At 37.9% G+C, this 23,806-nt stretch overlaps 2 protein-coding genes across 5 annotated transcripts; both read right to left on the bottom strand.

Moving 5' to 3' along the window:
* Positions 1 to 1,438: 1,438 nt before the first annotated feature.
* On the bottom strand, positions 1,439 to 6,360 carry cd4-2.2 (CD4-2 molecule, tandem duplicate 2). Of its 3 annotated transcripts, none has more exons than XM_056269932.1 (10): positions 6,264 to 6,360; positions 5,131 to 5,180; positions 4,845 to 5,006; positions 4,626 to 4,757; positions 4,278 to 4,505; positions 3,949 to 4,190; positions 3,503 to 3,605; positions 2,988 to 3,163; positions 2,835 to 2,902; positions 1,439 to 1,811 (listed from the first exon to the last, which is right to left on the bottom strand). In XM_056269932.1, the coding sequence occupies exons 2-10, from the start codon at positions 5,165 to 5,167 to the stop codon at positions 1,679 to 1,681; spliced, it is 1,281 nt and encodes a 426-aa protein (XP_056125907.1). In that variant the 5' UTR covers positions 5,168 to 5,180; positions 6,264 to 6,360; the 3' UTR covers positions 1,439 to 1,678. The 3 variants fall into 3 exon arrangements, with proteins under 3 accessions (XP_056125907.1, XP_056125906.1, XP_056125905.1); XM_056269931.1 differs by having other exon boundaries at positions 2,988 to 3,121; positions 6,264 to 6,314; XM_056269930.1 differs by having other exon boundaries at positions 2,835 to 2,899; positions 6,264 to 6,312.
* A 715-nt stretch (positions 6,361 to 7,075) lies between these two features.
* On the bottom strand, positions 7,076 to 22,275 carry usp5 (ubiquitin specific peptidase 5 (isopeptidase T)). 2 transcript variants are annotated; one of them, XM_056269926.1, is made up of 20 exons: positions 21,957 to 22,275; positions 21,337 to 21,465; positions 19,713 to 19,779; positions 19,460 to 19,587; positions 19,089 to 19,234; positions 18,783 to 18,967; positions 18,046 to 18,140; positions 17,748 to 17,941; positions 16,828 to 16,899; positions 16,415 to 16,505; positions 16,121 to 16,246; positions 15,878 to 16,031; positions 15,576 to 15,750; positions 15,407 to 15,495; positions 13,574 to 13,759; positions 13,090 to 13,233; positions 12,854 to 12,996; positions 7,916 to 8,066; positions 7,736 to 7,820; positions 7,076 to 7,595 (listed from the first exon to the last, which is right to left on the bottom strand). In XM_056269926.1, exons 1-20 carry the CDS (start codon positions 22,062 to 22,064, stop codon positions 7,502 to 7,504), a joined length of 2,562 nt encoding a protein of 853 aa, XP_056125901.1. In that variant the 5' UTR covers positions 22,065 to 22,275; the 3' UTR covers positions 7,076 to 7,501. The 2 variants fall into 2 exon arrangements, with proteins under 2 accessions (XP_056125901.1, XP_056125902.1); XM_056269927.1 differs by having other exon boundaries at positions 13,631 to 13,759; positions 21,957 to 22,274.
* Between the last annotated feature and the right edge of the window lie 1,531 nt (positions 22,276 to 23,806).

Here is a 23,806-nt window from a genome sequence, read left to right as displayed (position 1 = left end):
GATCCCAAGGGGAAAAAGAGAAAGATAGCTGAGCACTCCCAACGCAATAGAGTGCGGCGCGGGACTAGATTTGATGGCCGAGTGCGAGCGCGGGCGCGTGCGGTAATGCACTCACTCTACTAAAACAAAATAGAAACGATTTACAGGGCAGAATTTCTATTCATAACATGTTTGCAGCGTTGAGCGATATAGCCAATCACAGACATATGTGTTGATTTCTTGAACGCAATGGCCAATCAGAAGCATTTAAGATAGACTCCCCTCATCGCTCGAAACTGACGTTTTTGTTCAGTGCTGAATTCTGTATGCTGGCAAATCCTTTAATTATAATGAACAAAGTGTGGATATTATGAAAGATTCATTGTGCAGTCAGCTTCATTGATAATAACAGAGATGTGTGAGATCGCGATGAACTGTCATCTTTTTACGGATTATTAAGAGAGCGCACTTTGCGCGCATTCAGTCTTGGCAAACCATGCACGCAGTAAACTGCTTGCTTTCATGTTAAATTAACAGTGGTTTGTGTTTTAATGCTTTAATAACAAATAATTTATCAGGAGGATGTATGGTGGCGACACGTAGGCTAACTTGAAAGTATTTGGAGGTACAGAAAAAAGTGTATTTGCGGGCGGGAGCGGGACAAAACAAATGTTGCGGGCGGGAGAAAGAAAGTTGAGAACGTCAGTTATAACGACCCACGCATTAAAAAATGGTCGGGTTAAAATCGGGCTCGGGCTCATAATTACGTTTAATGTGTCGGGCCGGGCCGGGCCGGGCTTGATTTTTTGGGCCGTTCTAAGCTCTAATTTGTAGCCTACTTATCATTTTGATACTAATAAAGCTAATATAACACTTACAGCATGTGTTGCCTTCATTATAAGGCTTATATAACGCTTTTAATTTTTTGCGGCTCCAGACAGATATTTTTTATTTTTTTTGGGTCCAATATGGCTCTTTCAACATTTTGGGTTGCCGACCCCTGCGCTAGACGGACGTGTGTGTGTGTGTGTGTGTGTGTGTGTGTGTGTGTGTGTGTGTTGACCGTTGAGCTCGCGTCTTGTGCAGCGTCTCGCGCATGACACTGCGTTCTAAAAACGTTGCGCTCACGTTAAAAGAAATTTGACTTTCTTTATAAAGTGCATTTTTATCTTATCCTACGCCAAAAATCAGACACACTTTTGTACTAAAAAACAGATGAATGTTCTTCATATGGAAGTATAATTTATTAATTGCTGGAGGCTATATAATTACACAAAAATTAGCATTTGAGTAATTTGGTGTTTTTGACGTCTGCAAACAGCTGTGCATGTGTGGACACCTGTGAACTAAAAAAAAAATCCAGCTGCACCAGTTTAATTCTGTTCATTAAAGCTATAGTGCACACACACACACATAGAGAGAGAAAGAGAGAGAGAAGCCCACACATGTACAGCAGAAGCATGTTAAAAGAATATAAAAAATTTATTTTTGAAAGAAAAACTGCAACATTCAACATTCTTGTCATTCAAAAAGCACAGTTGTGAAAACATTTATATTATATACTCTGCAAAATACACATGATTTGATTTAAAAGTACAGTAGCCTAATCAGGGCATATTCATTCATTTGTGTTTTTGGCATCATTAAGCAAGAAGCACATATAAAAGCACAGGCCCAGCATGGCATGATTTTTTTTTTCTCAGTAGTCTTGCTCTTTGCTCTTGTCGATTGAATGGTTTTGGCCTGCTGGATGTGTACGCAGGTTGCGCTGTTTTCTGGGCACTGGAAGCGGTCTGTCTTGCTGTCCCAACACCTCAAACTCTGTCTTAGCTCTACAAACAAACAAATGCTGTAATACATCTGTAATACTGTATGATTGCTTTAACACTGTAGTTCATTTATTTAAACTGATATGAATTATTAACTACGAACAAGTAAATATTATTAACCAAATGTGTAACTGTGTAAATATAACCAGTTTTAGGGGTAATGCATTATAGTAATGAGAGTTAAATAATCAAAAAGTAACAAATTACTTTGTTATTAAAAAACAAACAAGCAAGCAAGCCGTGACAAAAAGTAATGCAAATGTAACTTTACGTATTACTTGTCACGTAATTAGTTATTTTTAACGATTAATGCAATACTGTAAAGCATTGCTTTTAAAAGTAGCTTTACCAAACAATGAATATAACTTCCCTACATTTATTCATTTCAACATTATACCAGCAACTACGATGTGGTGTAAACAATAGGGATGCATGGATATAAAAATTATATTTGTTTCATATAACAGATAAATGGCAGATTATTTAAATTCCACACTATTTTGTCCAAATAAGTAAAAAAATATATATTTAAAATATTAAAATAAATCTCTTGAAATGCTTGGAAGTGAATTTAGGTATAGTAATTATGAACAGTATGAAAAATGCAATGGTAATCTAAATGTAACAATAGGGAAATGAGCAGACAGTTAAATAAGCAATATTAACTGATAAATTAAAAATAACAATGTAAAACTTAATTAATTTTAAGAGAATATATAACGAAATGGCAGCATTAGAAAAAGGGAGTTTATCCAAAAATGAACATTTTGCTATCACTGACTCACTTTCATGTCATAACAAACCTTTTTGACTTTCTTTCTTCTGTAGAACGATAGAAGATATTTTGAAGATATGAACCCCGTTGACTTTCATTGACAAAAAACTGACACATTTTTCAGAATATCTTCTTGTGTAAAACAAATTATTTTAAGGTGAACTATCCCTTTAAAGCAACATAAAGACCATACAAACGTTCAGTAAGCCTGACTGAGTAATACAAGTACCATGTAAAGGAAGAGGAGGTACCTGTTGCATTGGCAGTAGTCTTTGGCAGTAAGAGGCTGCCGCATGGATCTCCGATTTTTCACTCTCTTCTAGATAATAGAAGAAAAAAAAAACATTAAATGAGCCACTTCCTTTCTCGCTTGCTTGCTGGTTTTCTTCTTTTCTTTCTCTCACCTTAATTCGTTTGTTCCTTCGCTGGACGAGAACAATCACAACGACAAGTCCGATCAGAACCACAGAACTGACTCCTATGGCAATCCAGACCCACAGCTGTAAGCCAAACATCTCCTTGGTCCATGTTCCCACACCTGCAGGTTTTTTCCCTCGTACTTTAGTGACTTCCTGTCCACCTGTTCAATGATCATTATAAACTAAGACTGCGCTGTTGATCTGGGATTTTGCTTAGTGCGCAATGCACATAAACTGCATCCTTTCTATTGTGAAATTATATTCATTCCTATACAGCGATGTTAAAATCCTGCCTGATACCAATAAGAAATCTTCGATGACAGCAAACATATTATAAAAGTATGGGAAATAAGCATATACAATTAATGTCTAATTCCAACATATATTAATTATGGACTGCTCACTAACATCGGCAGTCAATAACTGATGTGCTTCTAATATATAAAGTGCATCCCTACGAGACTGATTTTGTAAAGTTGTGAAATGTAGATTTGTTTCACCTGAAGGTTTGGCCACAACCGTCAAATTCGTCTTTGCAGTTAGCACTGCTCCTCCCTCGAACTTCACTGTACACACATAGTCCCCTTCATCACTACGCTCCGCCTGAGAGAATAAGAGAGGAAATGACTGTCAACTCTTAAAATAAAGCTTCTTTATTGGCATGATCTATGGTTCCATGAAGAACCCTAACCATCAATGGAACCTTTTCATTGCACTAAGAGCTCTTGATTATGCATTTTATCAAATTATCCACACACAAAAAAAATCTGAACTCTTCACTTAAATGTTCTTTGAGGAACCCAAATTATACTAATAAATGATACAAATTATATTATACAAATTATTTTTTTCCCAAAAAACTTTGGAACCTTTATTTTTTAAGAGTGTAACATGAAAATGTAATAGGTGTAGTTTATTCAAAGCAAGATCAGTGTAAGGTATTCACATTTATCAATGTGACATCATAGTTTGTGCTGAGTTGTCCACTAGTAAATGTGACTTTTGTTGAATTCTCGCCCTTCCAGTGTAAGCCTTTGCTGTCTGATTTCACCAGGGTTGGGAAAGAGTCTGGGAGTTGGTCAGCCGTCCACTTCCCACCCACAACAGGTTGAGATACACTCTGAGAAAGAGAACAGGGCAGCACTATTTTGCCCCCTTCAGGAACTTCAACAGCTTTGGTCAGGAGACCTGTTGGAGACCCAGACAAATGTCATTTATAGCATGATGAAATGTGAAATATTATAATGACTTTTATTAACTATTAGGGACACCAACCGACAACAGTCAATGTTAAACTGAACTTCAAGTCATCCTTGACCACACATGTCCACTGGCCCTGGTCGTTTGAAGTCACAGACGTCAGCTCAATCACTTGTTTTTTATAATTTGTTTGATCATTAGCGGGATTCAGCCACTGTACTTCAGCATTTGGTTTTCCTGTAATGTCGCAGTGCAGCTCTGCATTACTAGACTGCACCAGCACTGGGCCTGGCTTAGCAAAGACTGAGAGAGAGAGAGAAAAGGGAGCAAATATATAAAAAAAATACAATCATTCTAAAAAATAAATAAATACATACAAAAAAAAGCCAAATCTAGGTTCTCGCCACTGCTGTCGTCTCTCACCTGACACAACATGCAGAGTGTGTTGTTTCCCTGTCTGAACGCAGGTATAAACTCCAGAGTCTGCTTTCTGCAGGTCGGGAACCTTCAAAGTTCCATCATTTATCTTTACTTTATCCTTAACATGGGAACTACCTTTAAAAATAAAATCAATTATAGTGTGACTCCTCACAATACTTCATATTCAATCATATTTGTATAAAAAGGAGAATAAACTGATACCTTTCATTTTACTTCCACTTTTCCCCCTAATGGTAATAATGCGAATGTCGTTCAATTTCCATTCTACATCACTGTTCGGATGTAAGACACCACAATTCATGGAAACCTCACCCCCGACTTGCTGATATAACTCATCACATTTCCCAGACGATGTACACAGTACTGAAGGAGAGAATGTTGGAGAATAAGGTGGGGTTAAAGAGAGAAAAGCTGTGCAGGCAGAGTTTTATATATAAAAGGTACTTGAGAAAATTACAATGCACTTTATGAGTTTATTTATGCTCACCAAGAAGGAGAAAAAAGAGGATCTTGCAAGTTGGCATTCTGTTCCTTTTTCTAAAAAAAAAAAAAAATATTGAATAAAAAGTAAAGTTTCTTTTTAAATCAAAATTTCAAAATTTATATTGAATTTCTTTTCAATGAGAAAATCTTGTCTGACGGGTTTTTTTGTATATAAAAAGAGGCCAATGCTTTTACAACTAAGAAAAAAAGGGGCAAACAGGAAAACAACATATGTGGCTGTGAGCCACAAGTGCAACTGTTTTCGGTAATTTTGTTTCATTCTCTCTTGTAAATACAGTCCTAATTTAACAGATTAAAATTAAATTTGAATAATTTGAGATAAATATCCAAGACACTTGTATCACTATTAAGCGTGTACACAAACATTGGTAGACGTGGGGGGTGGGGGATGGGGAATGAATAAAAATGTTTATTGTAGCCTACTTTAAATATATATATATATATATATCAAAGCTTTATAACGTATCTCTAATGCATAGTAGGCTAATATACATTTCCCTTACAGTGTTTGTGGAGCAAATAAGAATTTCTAATTCAATCTGCTGTTATTATTACATATTTTTGTTTTTTTATCCTATACGGTTATGACAAGCTGAAATATTTTCATAAATCCTGCAAAATACTGTACTTACGGTATAATCTTGTAATCGTTTATTTCGTATAGGCTACTTTTGAATTCTTAAAATAAGAAATTATATAAGTTTTTTTTTTTTACTTTTTAAGTTACTTTTTTTGTTTTTTACTTAAGTTACATTTATTATTAGTGCAAGTCGGTCCTTATATATGACTAGATATTTAAAAAGTATTAAAGTTAACGAAAAGAAAAACAAAAATATATAAAGCCTATATAGAAACAACGAAAAGATAAAAAAAAAAAGAGCATCATGATCGAGTGTTAAAGAAATATTATCCTCTTTTGGTTATAAAACAATATATCTGTATCTCACTTAGGAATTGAAGACAGATTTATCTTTACTTAGACCACATGCAGCAAAAACCCATCATTCAGTTGGATCTCTTTTTTTTTTTTTTAAATTTTTATTTAAAACCCTTCGCGTAAGCAAGACAAGTTAGATAATAGATTTCATATTTGAAAGCTCTGCTGTTTATACTCACGTTTGAATGCCGTTTTCTGTTTTGTTGACAAAGTTTCTAAGAAGTTTATGCGCCTTTAGTCCAACTGGCAAAAACAAGCGTGTGAGAAACCAGCCGATAGGAAACCTTTAACCTGCACTAGAAACTCAAAAGAGGTAACAGAGCGGAAGAAGAAAAAAGTAGTGTGTTTGGAGAGCAGAAACCGCCTCTCACATGTAGGCCTACTTCGCGGTGGGAAATCCTTGATAGATTTGAGAATTATGGTTAAAACGTTGAATAATTAATCGATATTAGTATTTTACAGCTACATCAACAGGCCTAAATAGCATGTGCACATTAATCTAAGTATTGGCATTTCAGTACAGTTAACGCTTGCAAATGTGATATGCTATGTAGATTCACTTAAGATTCAAAGAGCTTTGTAATTTACTTACCGTCAAAGCTTGACAGCAGTAAGACAAACGACGATTTAACTTTCCATTGTTAACCAGATATGCTTAATTAAATGTTATTCGTGCCGTTTTTACATTTAATGCATTTGATTTCATTGCATTTACATTTATCAAAATCTTTGCACTTTCAGTTTGTTGCTTCCTGTACAAAACGATCATTATACTGCTAACATAGTTACTTTATACACACCCATAATCACAATACACAGAGTCAGAAGAAGCAAAGAGACATTTTTTTATTTTAAAGCAAAAAGAACAAAATTAATTCTTTCCTCCCCCAAAAAAGGAGAACAAACCATAAGGAAAAAAGTGAAACCGCACAATACCTTTTGCATTAATTTTTTTTTTAAATTTAAAATTCCAATATATAATATTTAACTGTTTTTTTGTGATTTAGTGATATTTACTTGTCATTAAACATTTTGCAGAAACATTCTGGAACACATAAAGGGAGGGAAGGTGGAGCTTAGCTCTAGAAGCAATGATGTCACAATAGTCACAATCCAATCAGGGGGAGGCACGAAAGAGACAAGTGTGTGTGGTGAGGCGTTGTACAACATATGGGCGTTTCGAGTAAGAACACTCTAATCCGCACATCCTACATCTCTTTTTTTTTCCCCTTCCATTTTTTTACGTCTGGTTTCTCTCGGTAGTGAATAAATTCGAAGGAGAAGTGCTTTGACTTATTAAATGGCGCATCAGTTCAGAAGCAGGAGTCTGTCGCCTACTTTTCCAGTAGATCAGACAGAGAAGTGTGTGAGTGTGTGTCTGGGTGAAAGAGAGAGAAAGATGCTATTCTAGTCTACTTTATTCCACCACTCTCCTGTAAAAGTACAGGTAGCCCAGGTCCTTAGGTGGTTTCTCAGAGGCACAAACTTTCTGATCGTTAAAGATTACCCACCTGAAAGAAACAAAGACAGACACTGGATATAAAATCACTGAGAAGAAAATTAATTCTGAGAAGATATTGCATTACAAGAGCTGCATATGAATAATAATAGAGGGATTGGAGTCCTCTGATGGAGAGAGAACTTTACTCACTGTTGGTCCTTCTTGATGTGGCAGACATAATGACCACACATTGTGCTCGATCCCATGTGACTGATGAACGCAAAAAGCTCATACTCTTCAGGATAAAAGCATGGGAAAAATATGAATCATTAGAAGAGAGCATAATATTTAAGAAAAAATATTTAATAAATGCCACACAAACACACTTACTTCCTGGTCCATCACGGACACGTGGTCCTGGAGGAGGTTCCCGACTGGCTTCACTTCCTCCCTCTGAGCGTCCACCCTCAGACACATCCATGGACTCCAGATCATCCAGATGAGAGAAGATCCAGTCCACAGCACGCTCTAGAACATTATTCTACAAACACAGAAATTGATAAAATATGGGCTTGAATGTCTTAAAAGAAAGTGATAACAAATGGCCTGTGAAAGAAAGTGCAAAGCATTCATAACATACTGACGGTTTTATTTTCTGTTCACTTTATTTGAGGTTTGCAATTTTTGTAACCTATTACCAAAATTTAAGACCCCGATTTGTGTGATTTTGTGTGCGTTTCTATTTTAAACATGAAAGACACGCATCACACACATGACCAGCGTCAGCCAATAGTGAGCCTATGGTGTGACGTACAACACAGAAGCGCTGCGCTGTTACACTACGTGAACTCACTCGAGGCCCACAGAGAAGGAAATAAATAGTTGAATAAAGTCGTTATTTTTGTTTGTTTTTTTGCGCACAAAAAGTATTTTCGTCGCTTGATAAACTTAAGATTGAGCCACTGTAGTCACTTGGACTATTTTAACGATGTCCGAAAACCAGTCTCTGGTGTGACCACCATTTGCCTCACGCAGTGCAACACATCTCCTTCGCATAGAGTTGATCAGGTTGTTGATTGTGGCCTGTGGAATGTTGGTCCACTCCTCTACAATGGCTGTGTGAAGTTGCTGGATATTGACAGGACCTGGAACACGCTGTCGTATACGCCGATCCAGAGCATCCCAAACATGCTCAATGGGTGACATGTCCGGTGAGTATGCTGGCCTTGCAAGAACTCGGATGTTTTCAGCTTCCAGGAATTGTGTAGAGATCCTTGCAACATGGGGCCGTGCATTATCATGCTGCAACATGAGGTGATGGTCATGGATGAATGGCACAACAAAGGGCCTCAGGATCTCGTCACGGTATCTCTGTGCATTCAAAATGCCATCAATAAAATTCACCTGTGTTCGTTGTCCATAACATACGCCTGCCCATACAATAACCCCACCGCCACCATGGGCCAATCGATCCACACCATTGACATCAGCAAACCGCTCACCCACATGACGCCATACACGCTGTCTGCCATCTGCCCTGTACAGTGAAAACCAGGATAAAAAATGAAGGGAACACCTCTCCAAAGTGCCAGACACCATCGAATGTGAGCATTTGCCCACTCAAGTCGGTCACGACGACGAATTGCAGTCAGGACGAGACCCCAATGAGGACGACGAGCATGCAGATGAGCTTCCCTGAGACGGTTTCTGACAGTTTGTGCAGAAATTCTTTGGTTAAGAAAACCGATTGTTGCAGCAGCTGTCCGGGTGGCTGGTCTCAGACGATCTTGGAGGTGAAGATGCTGGATGTGGAGGTCCAGGGCTGGTGTGGTTACACGTGGTCTGCGGTTGTGAGGCCGGTTGGATGTACTGCCAAATTCTCTGAAACGCCTTTGGAGACGGCTTATGGTAGAGAAATTAACACTCAATTCAAGGGCAACAGCTCTGGTGGACATTTCTGCAGTCAGCATGCCAATTGCACGCTCCCTCAAAACTTGCGACATCTGTGGCATTGTGCTGTGTGATAAAACTGCACATTTTAGAGTGGCCTTTTATTGTGGCCAGCCTAAGGCACACCTGTGCAATAATCATGCTGTCTAATCAGCATTTTGATATGCCACAACTGTGAGGTGGATGGATTATCTCGGCAAAGGAGAAGTGCTCACTAACACAGATTTAGACAGATTTGTGAACAATATTTGAGAGAAATAGGCCTTTTGTGTACATAGAAAAAGTCTTAGATCTTTGAGTTCAGCTCATGAAAAATGGGGGCAAAAACAAGTGTTGCGTTTATAATTTTGTTCAGTATATATCCATAGAAAGCTTGAAATATCAACTGAAATGAACCACTTAAAATGGAAAATAAATATTCTCAGATTATGTAATAATCCTTATGAAACGTGCATATATGCATCTAGGCTCGTCCACTACTGCGGAGATGGTATCAGAGTCATAATACACACTTATAATCATTACGTTTGCCGGTGTGCTGTGGCACGCATTATGCATGCGATTCAGCGCTGATTAGTAATATATAGGCAATTAAAGGCTTGTTATTACGATTTATGGATTATTAATATAAACGCGTAATTAGAGCTCCCCGTTCACAGTAACCGGGTCGTCTCAGTCAAAACAGTTAGCTGTTGCTGTCAGCGAGCCGCCGCACATGAATACTCATATGAGTCAGGCTGCGAATGTAAGTTACGTGCCCGCCCCAGCACGCTCACGCTTACTAATAAACGCCTCGCCTCCGGCACCGCGCCATTCCCTTTAGCACATCTAGTGGATGCATAACGCAAACCCAGTCAAACGTTTGACTGCAGTATCTTATGCACCTTATAATATGAAAAATGTTCTAAAATAGGTCATTCATTGAAGGTGCGCCTTATAATCCGGTGCGCCTTATAGTGCGGAAAATACGGTACTGTCTTTGACTATTTTTCATCAAATAAATGCAGCCTTGGTGAGCATAAACATTAAAAAAAATATTTTTAAAATGTAACCACCCCCAAACTTTTGTGCGTAGTGTATTGTTGTATATTATTAATTGTTCAGTACAATATAGAAGTAGCTTTTAAATTAGATGACTGAATTTCTTTTTGTTGTGAAAACTATTAAAAAGATTAAATATTTCTTACAGTAACTAAAGCCCCTTTAACATGGAGCGTTGATCCCAGAAAACTGCCATAGAATTGCTAGAGTGCCTTCTGTGTGAACAGAAACACGTCCTAGGATTGATCGTGGGATGGAGACCTAGTAACATTGCTGGGATCAGTCCCGGAACGTGCCCTGTGTGAACAAAAGGCAGGACCAATGCCCTAAGGGTGCAACACTAGCTAACGCAATTTTGACGCATACATTACACGTCGCATCCAGATGTCACGTGTCTTTACGGGATGTGTGTGAACACATGCACAGATTCAAGAAAAAAATCACTGGCAGTGAATGAACCAAAATCAAACGATTCCAGGACAAATACCGGGACACATTATCAGTGTATTTTCCAGAATCTCTGTTTGAAAGGGGCTTAACAATACAGAAATATATATTTTCTAGGGGTGTCCCCGACTATGGATTTTCATAGTCGAATCAGAATAGTCAAGTGTGTGGGGGTGGGGCTGGGAGCGGGGCTTTAACATTTTAAAGCCGCGATGTACAGAACATCACACAAAGATATAGAAGAAAATGTATAAAAACATTTTTGGATCAATAAAACTAAGAAATAACACAAATAACTTCAGAAGGCCACACTGTAGATAGGATTTGCATTTCACATGCAAATCAAATTAAATCGGCTAAACTGCCTGGCGAGCAGGCTCTAAGTACAGCACAACATCGATGCACCGAAAAAATAAACAATTCATTTACAGAATTAAATTAGAACAGAATATACCTTTCTAATAAATAACAATACAAAACGAAATAAATCAGAATCAAATCACAAGATGAGGAGCAAATGCCTAAAGTGCAGGGGAACATATATTCAAAACACAAGCCACAAATAGTTAAATTAAATAACCCTGACAGATCAATAAATAAAATTAAAATAAAGAAATTATTAAAATAACAAAACAAAGTAGCCAGAATTTTCTACTTTGTCTTTTTACATGCAGAAACAATAAATGCTAAACTGGAGCGGCAGTCTTTTTAGCTAAAAATGTTCACAGCATCCAAAAATCAAATTAGAACCGGCTGAAATGTTTTGAAATCACTTGTACCCTACTACCCATACCTGATCGAGAAACAAAATCCAGTCTTTCACTCTGTCTGTCCGTTTGAGTTATTCATATTGTGTGCGCGGATAAAATACACTCTAAAACGCTTAACGTGAAAAACGTTTAACGGCTTAATGTCCTAAAACAGTTAAAGTATCAAATTAATGTACACACCTTATTAATAAAGCATACTATATAGCCTATAGAAAAGCAGATGAGCCCAGAATACAAACACAAAGCGTTTAATTACACGTTAAGCATTTTCCTCCCACAGAAAACGTTATTAAAGAAAACGCTTTAGCCTACGTGACTTTCTATAGGAGGAACACGTTGCGTTCATATTCTGGGTTCATCTGCTTATCTGCACATAGTATGGTTTCTTAATAAGGTGTGCACTGTGTACATATATTAAGCCACGTTAAAGTGCCTTTTAAGCTTTTTAATTGCTTTTTTCACGTTAAGCATTTTAGAATGTCCCGAGGAAAACCAACTTGTTAACGTTGGCCGGCAGAAGTGCGATCATGGTTTCTTGATGCTAAATCCAGCCTTGGAGAATATCCTTTCTGATGGTGTGCATCCACACTTTAGATTTTCTTATCCCAGATATTTTTAAAGATTTAAATCCCTGCTGCCGAGACCCTCCTCTGTCGGTCACAGATCGAAAGTGAAACTTAAATCTGTCACAGGGTGTTTGGATTTGTTCACGCACGTTAAAAAATATTTATTAAAAGCTTCTTTCTTCACACATTTTTATCTACAGCATTATCATAATAGGCGGAATATTAATGTATTGACAGAAAACCGGTAGTTCTATATGAAATCAGACATTGAGCACCCTCATATAGCCAAAGTGGCATGATCCTCGTTTCATAACACCTCTGCGAAGATTCGACCGTGAGATTGGTAGTCGAATCAGGCTCCTCCTATCGAAGCATCGAATCTTCGACTATTCGGTGGTTACCCCAAATATTTTCTAACATATCTAATAATTCTTTTAAAAAAGTACCATATTTGAGGAAACCGATTACGTACAAAGCAGCTATAAGTAGGTTTATCTATAAAACATTGTTGGGAAAAAATCTGATCTATGCATCAATATATTTTTGCCTCTCACCGTAGCTCTGAGAGCACGAGTGGCCTGGTCTCGACTGAAGCCCATAGAAACGATGGTTGCAAGGTGTTCCTCAGGTACACTCTCAGTGGGTGTTGTGCCAGGAGCAGAACTAGAGCCAGGCAACACTAAAGGCGCGGAAAAATCTGCAGAAAAATCACACACAGAATTATTACTCTAAATCTGCATACTGTTTTAAATCATATTCACAGCTGACACTCATTGATGAATGCATTTACCAGGGTCGTCCATGTGCCCCATCACCCAGTTCATAGCAGCGTCGATGCCAGTGTTGCCCGTGTAGTACACGGCCTTCCGGCAAGCTTCCAGAGGAAAACCCATCTCACAGAGCTGAGACACTGTGGAGTCATCCAACACCGGAGCTGAGAGACAGACAGAGAGAGAGAGAGTGGTCTACACAGCGTTTGATACAAGGAATCATTACACAGACTGAATGCTAATCAAAATTAAATTGAAAAAGTTTAACCACTGCTTAAATCCAAGACAAATTCCATTTAATTGAAAACTAAATACTGAGGCTGTATGATACATCATGTATACAGAGAGCACCACATTAAAAAAGTGTTTATCTTGAACTAAAGCAAATAAATTTAATGAACAAAAAAAGACAAAAAGAAGAAAGCAAAGGAAAAAGAAAAAGAATGAAAGAGGCTCAAGTGAAGACAGATGCAGTTGGAAAGAGGAGAAAAGAGACAGACTGACACAGCAGTGGGGAGTAGAGAGAGTCATCCTCCTCGTTGCCGTGGGAACCCAGGATACCTTTAACCTCCACATCGGGGGTCATGAGAGGAGGCGGGGCCACCTCTGGTAGAAGCTCCTCCCCTGGCTGCTGTCCCATGGCACGGAGCGCGCTCAGATCCAGCGTGTCAGGAACGTCAATGCTCACATCTAATAAAATGATCATATATTAGTCTTCAAACTATGGCTGTCAACCAATTCAAACTGAATTATTTACATTTATAGATTTATTTGTACAGAATGAATATGTTATAGCAGAGGTCTTCAACTCTGCTCCTGGGGACCTACTACAAGGATCGCTTGAAAACACAGGAACACGGTTGAAGAACTATGTGTTATAGTATCAAATATAGCCGTATGCATGTATATATGTATATATGCAGTGGTTAAATTGGGCCGGGGCTCTGCTCGTCTGTGTCCTGATGTGCCGGTTTGCAGTCAGTTGCCTACTGGAAATTTGATGAAAGTGATGCTTTTGAAAACATATTTCTGACAATAAATGAAAGATTTTTGAAATGGCATGTCTATTTTGTCTCGGCGGAGCTGAGTTGAGAACAATCGGAACACGGCCGTATTCTTGTTCAGCAGCTTAATCTCGTTGTCAGTCGACCATGATCACGCACCGCTCGTGCATGCGCATCTAGGTGACACGGATAAATGTACGCAGCAATATATAATGAATGTTCCTGGGAGATCCGTAGTTGCGCGGGATGTGGAAGCGCGCAAAAGTTCCAGAAATGTACAAAAAGTGCCCTGGCCTTAAATGACAAGGTAAGGAAAATAAGACTAAATCAAAATGAAATAACCAAGACTAGGTTGACCATGTGATTTTTCTCAGATGTTTTGAGCATTTTACTTCAGACACCGGATTATCAGCAAACTGCCAAGAGAACTGCTAGCTGGCTACTCAAAATAAACTAGCAATCTATTCAGGCAGCATATTTGTGTTTGATCTGTGTGAATTACAGAAATATAAGACTTGCTAGACCTACTTTTAGCTACCAAGCAACCTTTCCACAAGGATAGATTGATTTTATTTTTGTGACTTGTGCATACCTTGATCTGAAATGACGCAGAGTAGGCTGTGTGTGTGTGTGTGTGTGTGTGTGTGTGTGTTGTAGTAGTAAAGAGAGAATGGGAGAAGGAAGTTTGTGTGAGGTGGACCTGGTCACCACAGACCCAAATCTTCTCAGCTGTTGCTACTGTCATATGCTGCACTGTCTCTTCATGTGGCACATTATGTTTAGCACATTGTATGGGTCACTATATCATGACAAAGTAATACAATGTGTAATCAAGTGATGACTGATTAACAGTAATGTAAATCCTAAATGTCCTAATACCTGTTGATACTACAACAATGCAAAGTATATGCTCTTAACCTTGCAGTTTTTCACATATATAAGAAGTCAATACAAGAAATATGTAAGACTCAATTTCTCAATTTCTTTGCACAAAACTCTCCAGAAAGTGCCATTTAATGGTTTATTTTTCAAAAACAATTCGGGGGGGGGGGGGGGGGGTCCTCCTCCTCCTCCCCCCCCCCCCAACATAATACATCCCAATTTAACCCCTGTACATATATATATATAGACACACGTATGTATTTATGTATGTATGTATGTATGCATGTATGTATAAGAGAGAGAGAGAGAGAGAGAGAGAGAGAGAGAGAGAGAGAGAGAGAGAGAGAGAGAGAGAGAGAGAGAGAGAGAGAGAGAGAGAGAGAGAGAGAGAGAGAGAGAGAGAGAGAGAGAGAGAGAGAGAGAGAGAGAGAGAGAGAGAGAGAGAATTCACCTAGTTTTTTAGGAACCCAATCCAGGCCAAAAGTAAATTTCTTGATTTGGATAACAAGATGGTCAGGAAATGAAGCAAAGCGAGTGGTCCTGGAAACAAAGATATATAAACACATAGAAGAAACCCAAAGACTGAATGAAAAGTAAATTAATATTAATATTATTATTACTTTGTGGCAGTGGTTTTGGCCTGCACTGCAGAGCTCCAGAAATCCGTGAGTGTTTCTGGTTCGCTGAGAGCAGCCAAACAGGCAGCAAATGGGATTTGAGCACGTGTCACAGCGGGGGGAGGGGCTCCAGATGACTCCGCCTCATCACGGCGACGCTCTGCTTCTTGTAGCTCCTCTAATAAACAGGAAGAGAAGATGATAAATGAGAGGAAGAATAAAATGGAATGGATACACAGAAACATACTATTATTATTTTATCCAGTCTTTCCAGTAAGTAAACTACATTCCAATGAGTGTCTAACCCATATTAGTTGCCTGGTCCATGGGAACGGGCAGCTGGACAATGTAGTCCACTCGTTGCGTATACTTGGCCTTTTGTGACTGCTGGCATACGATCTTCTCTTCCACCAGGAAGCGGAAAGCTTCTGAGGGATTCATGCCAGACCGACAGTTCCTCTGGCCAACATAAAGAAAAGCTGAATTGAGCGAATGCACAAATAGAGAAAAACAAAGACAGCAGGAGAAAGTCAACTCGTCATCATTACCTCCACCATATTTATAAAGTGAAGAAGAAACTCCTGCGCATCCTGCTGCCGATTGGTCGAGAACTCAGGGTGGCCTCGTCCAACCAGAGCTTTGAACATGCGAGGTGCTATCCCAACCTGGTCACCCTGTACAAACAAAATCATTTATGAATGGCTTATCTCAACAACTGAACATAAACAGAATGACATTTCATTAAAGACAATTTATGAAGGATTTGCACATAAATTCAGCTCATCTTTTCTGAATGAGACCCAGTGAATTAGAATTGTTAAGAGGTGGGTGTGCGCGTGTACCCTGGGTTCGGTGGAGGCACTGGGGTCATCTCCGGGGTCCGGGGCCGGCTTAGAGTACTCTCCTGACAGAAGGCCATAGCCCAGCTTTGCTCTGATATTAAAGAGTGAAAAGGAAGGAAGAAAGAAAACATTTTTGGTTACTTCATCAATTGCTGTAGTGTTTAAGCTTTTTGAAAAAAATATATATATTTTTGTAGGATGTAAGCAGATGTTCATGTTTTTTTCCCTGCTTTCTTTCAGATAGCAGAGATAATTGATGTATAGTGCCCTCTGCTGGATATATGAGATTAAAGGGATAGTTCCTGTCATCCTGAACATTCTGTCATCATTTACTCAACTTCAAGTTGTTTAAAAAGATTTTAACGATCACTAAACACACCCATATCTTAAAGGTTTGTGGGTCAGGTACTCACACTTGAGTCTTGAAGTCCTGGGTAGGGTCACTGGGCGCCTCAGCAAAGACCTTGTCAATGTTGGAAACGTATCTGACAAATCAAAGAGTGAGAGGAACAAAAGACGCATTTTATTTCAATAGTTAAAGGGTTAGTTCACCCAAAAATGAAAATTCTGTCAGTAATTACCCTCATGTTGTTCCAACCCCGTTAGACTTTCATTCATCTTCGGAACACAAATTAAGATATTTTTTATTAAATCTGAGGGTGAGTAATTACTGACAATTACTGACATTTTTTTGGGGGTGAACTAACTAACCCTTTAACTTATATATATTTAAAAATATATAAGACATCCATGTCTAATACACATACACTACCATTCAAAAGTTTGGGGTCTGTACGATTTTTTTTATGTTTTCAAAATAAGTCTCTTATGGCTGCATTTATTTAATAAAATTACAATAAAAAAATATAATATTGTGAAATGTTATTAAGATTTAAAATAAAGTTTTTCTATTTTAATATATTTTACAATGTTATATATTCCTGTGATGGTAAATTAAAATTTTCAGCATCATTACTCTTCAGTCTTCAGTGTCACGTGACGTGATCCTTCAGAAATCATTCTAAAATGCAGAATTGGAGCTCAAGTAACATTTCTGATTATCAATGTTAGAAACAGTTCTTTGAAAAAAAAAAATTCAGGATTCTTTGATTAATAAAAAGTTCAAAAGAACAGCATTTATATGAAATAGAAATAGTTTGTAACATTATAAATGTATTAACTGTCACTTTTAATGTGTCCTTGCTGAATAAAAGTATTTAATTGTTTTTTTAATCTTACTGACCCCAATCTTTTGAACGTTAGTGACAATGACAAACATGGCAAAAACACTAAAATCCCACACATTCTCACAAGCACTCTGAAAGACACTAACTTGGTCTGGAAGTCTGGGATGGTGAAGAGCACTTGCATGACAGAGTTGAGGTAGCAGCTGTTTCCCAGGTTCTTCATACCGGTGAGCCCCTCGCCCCACATGGGCCTCAGAGTGGTGCCTGACTCCTGAATCACCTCCCACTCTCCAACACGCTGGTTCACTGCGATCTCCAGCTCAGTCATGGTTCTTTCCGTCTGACATAGGAGGAACACACTTTAACACCAGCTTTTTTTTAACAGCTTCATAAGCACTTTAAGAATGAAATCGCATCTTGCAGAGATTTTAGGAATGAATGTACCTTTTCCATAGTCATCATATCGATGCCAAAGTGAGAAAGGTGTTCTGGAAGCTTAGAATCTAAAACCATATCATCTTCATCATATGAATAGACATCTGCAAAGACAGACACAGCACACAATGTCATCAAATATACACAATCTGTCAGTCAGTTTGACAAAAGAGCACTGTAAATTGATCAAAAGAGAGAATAAACACATTGGTGATTTAAAAAAAAGCCTTCTATTTTAATTAAATGTTTTATATTCAAAAAATCTTGAAAAACTTGTCTTGTATCATGATTTTCACAAAAATATTAAGCAGCACAAGTGTTTTCAACATTGATGATAACATTAACTACTGCTTAAGCAGCAAATCAGCATGTTAGAATGATTTCTGAAGGATCATGTGATTTAAGACTGGAGTAACAATGCTGAAAATTCAGCTTTGCCATCAAAGAAAAAAATCATATTTTAAAATATATTCAAAGATGTTTTGAAATTTAATTTAATTTTACAATATTATAGTTTTACTGTAATTTTTTTATAGAAGAGACTTCTTTCAAAAACATACGGCACGCATCACATGGGATCATTCTGTGATACTTTTAGGTTTTAAAAAGCTTGATGCTGGTCGCTATTTACTGCCGTTTTTAATTTTAATTTTAGGGTGAACTCTTCCTTCAACTTTACTGGCTTGAGATATTCAACAACAACATGATTTAATTAGATTCCAGTAGATTTTGTGTGACAATCTCACCTGCTCCATCAGGTGTTATTGTGCCGAGTTTGACAGCCAATGGGTATCCAGTCTGCTGGTAGTGCAAGAGGGCATGGTTATTTCCTCCTGATCCATCAAAATACCTCCGCCCACACAAAACCTTCCCATCTGTCAGATTCATCCAGATGTTCTCCTGGAGGTCACAAACCTCACACCTCCAACCACTAAAAGAAAGATAGGAGCATCTAAATGCAAACAATCAATTACTGTAAATTTCTCTGGGATCATATTCTCAGAGCTTAGCAGTACATATCAAATGTGTCAACAACATTTGCACGTGTATACCTCGGAGGGATTTTGACCCCATTGTCGAGTTGTTTAAGTTCAGCAGCGTATTTTGACTCCTGTCGCACTTCACCGTCCCACTGCTGCACCTGCATAGCGTGTGACACAGAGTCTGCTGCCTGCAGCCCCGCCATTGACAGAGACACCTGCAAGCGAGAATGACACCAACCAGCGAATGATAGTTAAAAAAATTCAGCTTACATTTAATTATGACTATAAAGCATTATATCTGGTAAATAAATAAAAAGTTAACAGTCTATAAACGGAGTATCATAGCTTAATAAGAAAATTAACATGCCATCCACAAGTCTGTTATTATTAAATAGTGAAAAATAATGTTAAAAAATAAAATAAAATAAAATGATATTCACCCGCTCCCGAACGACATCTGGCATGGAGGCTAGATCATCTGATGTCACTTCCTGTCGGTCTGGGAACAAAACCACCTTGACTTCATCCTCATATTGCTCCTGATCAACATCAAACCCTCCCTCAATTCCTACGAGAAAAACATGAAAGCTTTACATCCTCTTATGTTTCATAAAATATGCTTACTAACAATAAAAACTAGCATGAACTAAAATATTAAGCAAACACTGAGGAGAAAAGAAAGCAGGTGCTTACCAATGGCCAGTCTTGTGGGCTTCTTTTTTGGAGGATCACCGGATCCAGAATTGGGATCATCCTCCTTCTGATAGACAGACAAGATTAGTCTACATTTGCCAGAAGAACAGCACAAGAAACGAGACACTACAAAACTTGGTTGTACAATTCGTATTTGCTTAGTTCAAAACCAATGACATGACGAGTCGCACATCAACTACAGTGAATTAAAATTCAAGCATATTTTTCATTAAAATAATTTATTCTATACCATATTAATATGCAGAGACATAAATAAGCAACATGCCGTGTATGTTGATTTTCCAGAAAAGTCTAAGAACTGTGCAGCAAGCTATACAGTGCCCACCCAATTTTTTTTGCAGCCTTGGTTACGTCATTTTTTCCATTTAATTTTCCTATAGGGATTTTTTAAGTCTTAATTTAAGAGTTATAAGCCATGAATTAAACCAACCAGCTACAAAGTGAATCACAACATTACAAATTTTGATATGAAGCAAAAAAGTGTTTGAAAATCAGACAAAAGGTACAAGACTGTGTAGAGTAATTGAAGTCGCGATGAAACAGAAGGGACAGATCTTATATTAAGTATTGTGATACATATCTGAGTGTAACAAAACATAAAAAAAAAAAAAATTATTGGTTCTATGCATTGGTTTATGTGGATTTTAAGATGTGGGTGTTGCATTCAAAAGTGGAGGCGGATGAACATGAACTTGCAGAAAAGCCTGTTATTTTCACAGGAAGGACATGTTATTTTGATTAAACACTAGCTCAAAACTTTAAACGAAACATAGGCATGAATTGTTCTCAATTAGATCTATAACATGGACTTAGAAAGTAGACAAGATGAATTTTCATTTCATGCCGACCTTAATGGCTTTATTGAACTACAATCCCACTACAATCCCATAAAGCACTGCAAATGACAAATTTGACAAATGTTAACTACATACATATAGGCAATTTATGTTATGCATAAAAATATTTAATTAGTTTGAGAGTGTAGGAGATTGACTGTTACAACATTTGCAGTGCTTTATTGAAGTAGGCGATCATCATGGAGAGCTGTTTCTGCATGATTTGCTTGTCACGATTCTCTGATTGGTGGAGATTTCTTTGGACATTCATGAATAATGTAGTTATTCAACAGGAATTCCACTGTTAAACAAATTAGTTAAAAATCTAGCCTGATGGTTTCAACAAATGGGTTCAATATATAATTTATTAACAACCTAGTAGTAGCTCACAATAAGTCTGGCTTTAATGGTTATTAAATTATCATTAAAAATCAATTTGCCTAAGGAGAAAAATGTATACGATTTTTTACTTCCCAACCCAAATGTTTAACATGAATAAACGCTTTGTCCCACCCAGCCTGAAACAGCAACACTGGCTAAACCAATGGCGTGAGTCTGAGGGCGGGACTCTGTTTGTCTGGCCAATGAAAGACAGGAGGAGTGTTAGGGAAACCTGTTTGACATCAATCCATTTTATTTTCTTCTTTTAAAATTACGTTTGGAGAATGGAGACTTTAAAGTGGCTTTAAAGATTTGAACATGTACTCAAACCATACATTATTAATAATAAATTCACTGAATGATGTGTCATGCGTTTCTGTGCTTACCTGTGTTTTCCGGGTCCTGGTGATGTGCAGGTAAGCTCTCTGACCAGTTTTGGCGTGGTGTCGGTCTACGTACTTACTTCCATAGCCGAGAAAGCTGTTCATACAGACATACAAGCCTCCCTCACTCTCCTGAAACAATTGGAAAGAACTGTTATAACAAAAAACTGTTGGTCAGCAGCACCACGTGCGCAATGAGACTGTCTCACGCGCGCAATGACCAAATAACATTCACGCGCATGATACATGAAGCACACAGGCTTCTGAAGATAAAAAAACTTTGCAGCTAAGTTACTAGCTCAAGTTAGCGTTATAACTAGCTCGCAGCTAGCTAAAGTTGTATATAATCGGATAATTTAGAGTTACAGAAAATGAATGGCTTAACGTTAGTCGAGATGTAACCAAAGAGTGCAGAGTCAACAGTGCAATGATGACTCGCGTAACCTAATGAAGGAAAATAGTGCAAACTTGACCACTAAATGAGCGCTAACGTTAGTTAGCAAACATTCCGGTATCTCACAGCTGGTAAGAAGACAAAAGCAAAACAGCAACCTTATGCAAACAAGCAAATAAATAAATAAATCCCGAAAGTGCGCGATGACTGTGCAGTCTGCTGAACTCACCGGGCTGGCGAATGAGAAGGCGCACTCGTCTTTGTGAACACGATCTCCGGGCCTCGGAACCCGAATCGTAGACAGAACCGACATCAATATCTCGCTAACCTCCGTCATCTCTGGCTAAACACAATTTGCCTTCTTGCCTACACGCTTGCCCGCCTGGGTTTTTTGGCCCCCGCTCCTGAAATACAGTCCACTTGAAGTCTCTGACAGCCACTTCTTTCTCTGTTTCCCCTCAATGAAAGCTGCTGCTGATGATGATGATGATCCAGTGTGTTTCATTCGAGGCCAGGGGCGCTGCACACACTCGCAATGCACGCATTACAGCCGCAAATGCTTGACCGTAAAGTGTCTAAAATGCGCGCACAATTTTTTAAATGACATTTTAATTTTTTACAAATATGCATGTTTGTTTAACGTCTTTCATGGAAGAGGATTTAAATGATCGTTTAATGCACCATAGTAATCTTGGCGTTACAAATACTTTCTTTAGTACATTATCACAGAGGAGAAATATTAAACTGTATTATGAATTCTCATGTATCTTGTGTATTACGGTAATATAGAAGCCATGACAGTTGACAAAATGAGAAAGCGGAAAATTCTACCTCATGTAAATAACAATACTGGCCTCATGCGGCTTGGAGTGTAAGTGCGGCCACGCAAAGGTTATGCATCAGATTGTAAATTAAAAAGTAGGCTATGAGATGATGAATCAGAGTCTCTTTGAAATTCCAATATCGTTCCTGTCATTATCCTTGTAGTTGTGGTGTGGACTTGCCTTTTCTCATAGAATTACAACGATTATTAAAACTAACTATTGTTACAGTTGACCTTGGTGTGAATGGGCCTTAATTAACCCTCTCTAAAAGTAATTTTTAAGACTTAAATAAAAATTTAAATGAAATTGTTTATTAATTTAAATTAATTACAAATAAATCAGTACACGTGGTCCATGAATATGCTAATTAGTTTCCGCCTCCACTCAGTCACACGTGGTGGACTAACTGATCCACACTCGGTCAACTGTATTAAACGCTACAAGTGGAAATATTGGTTTAATTCAGCCATATGTTTGAACCAGAAACTGATTCAGAAGAAGAGTGAATTATACAGGCAGGCCCAGGTCGACTACGGGGGTTGGTGAAGCTTATATCTAGCTCCTCTTAGCTAGATCTCTGGCGAGGAGAAGCGAATGTAATTTGGGCCTAATGGGTGGAGCTAAAATATTCAACCACACCCTACCCACAACTCTATCCCTCCGAGGAGCTGGACTAATTCCAGAGAGGAGGAGCTGGTCGTCATTTGACTCTGCAGTGGGGAAATACTCAGCAGTGGTGTTGTATGGAATGCCAAAGCTGACTTAATTAAAAATAAATAAATACATAAATAAATATACGAAGAAATGTAAAAAAGCAAAAATACATAAATAAATATACAAAGAAATGTAAAAAAGTACAAATAAATGAGTATTTATACTTTTATTTCCTTATTTATGTATAATTGTATTTTTTCACACATTTTTTTATTTTTTATTTATGCATTTATTCATTTATTTATTTCCACATTCATTTATGTATATATGCTTTTATGTCTACATTTATTTATTTTCACATTTATTTATTTCTACATTTATTTATTTCCACATTTATTTATTTCTACATTTATTTATTTCAACATTTCTTTGTCCGTATGCTAATGAGGGGGGCGTGTTTTACCTCAGACATCAGCAATCGAGCTCAGAGTGGCAGTGCTGAAGCTTTGAGGCCACAGTGACACCTTGTGGTGTGTGACCAAACGAAACGCAAGAGGTGTGCGGACAATATCACATTTTAAGTCATGTATATCACCCTAAC

This window comes from Rhinichthys klamathensis, unplaced genomic scaffold (assembly GCF_029890125.1).
Source record: "Rhinichthys klamathensis goyatoka isolate OS25496 unplaced genomic scaffold, OSU_Roscu_1.1 h1tg000295l_1, whole genome shotgun sequence".
NCBI classification, from domain to species: Eukaryota; Metazoa; Chordata; class Actinopteri; order Cypriniformes; family Leuciscidae; genus Rhinichthys; species Rhinichthys klamathensis.
The sequence above is the reverse complement of the archived record's forward strand: the minus strand, read 5'-3'. Positions and strand labels throughout refer to the sequence as shown.

Bases quoted from the DNA above. Each gene is read 5' to 3' on its own strand.
- cd4-2.2 (XM_056269932.1), bottom strand. From the start codon at position 5,167: ATGCCAACTTGCAAGATCCTCTTTTTTCTCCTTCTTG. The intron at 4,506-4,625 runs GTGAGAGACGAC...TCTCTCTCTCAG, and splicing joins CACTCTGCATGTTGTGTCAG to TCTTTGCTAAGCCAGGCCCA. The intron at 3,606-3,948 runs GTGAATACCTTA...TTATTCTCTCAG, and splicing joins ATGATGTCACATTGATAAAT to GCGGAGCGTAGTGATGAAGG.
- usp5 (XM_056269926.1), bottom strand. From the start codon at position 22,064: ATGACGGAGGTTAGCGAGATATTGATGTCGGTTCTGTCTACGATTCGG. The intron at 19,235-19,459 runs GTGAATATCATT...TCTCGCTTGCAG, and splicing joins CAGATGTCGTTCGGGAGCGG to GTGTCTCTGTCAATGGCGGG. The intron at 16,247-16,414 runs GTACACGCGCAC...TTGTTTGTACAG, and splicing joins GTGCCTCCACCGAACCCAGG to GGTGACCAGGTTGGGATAGC.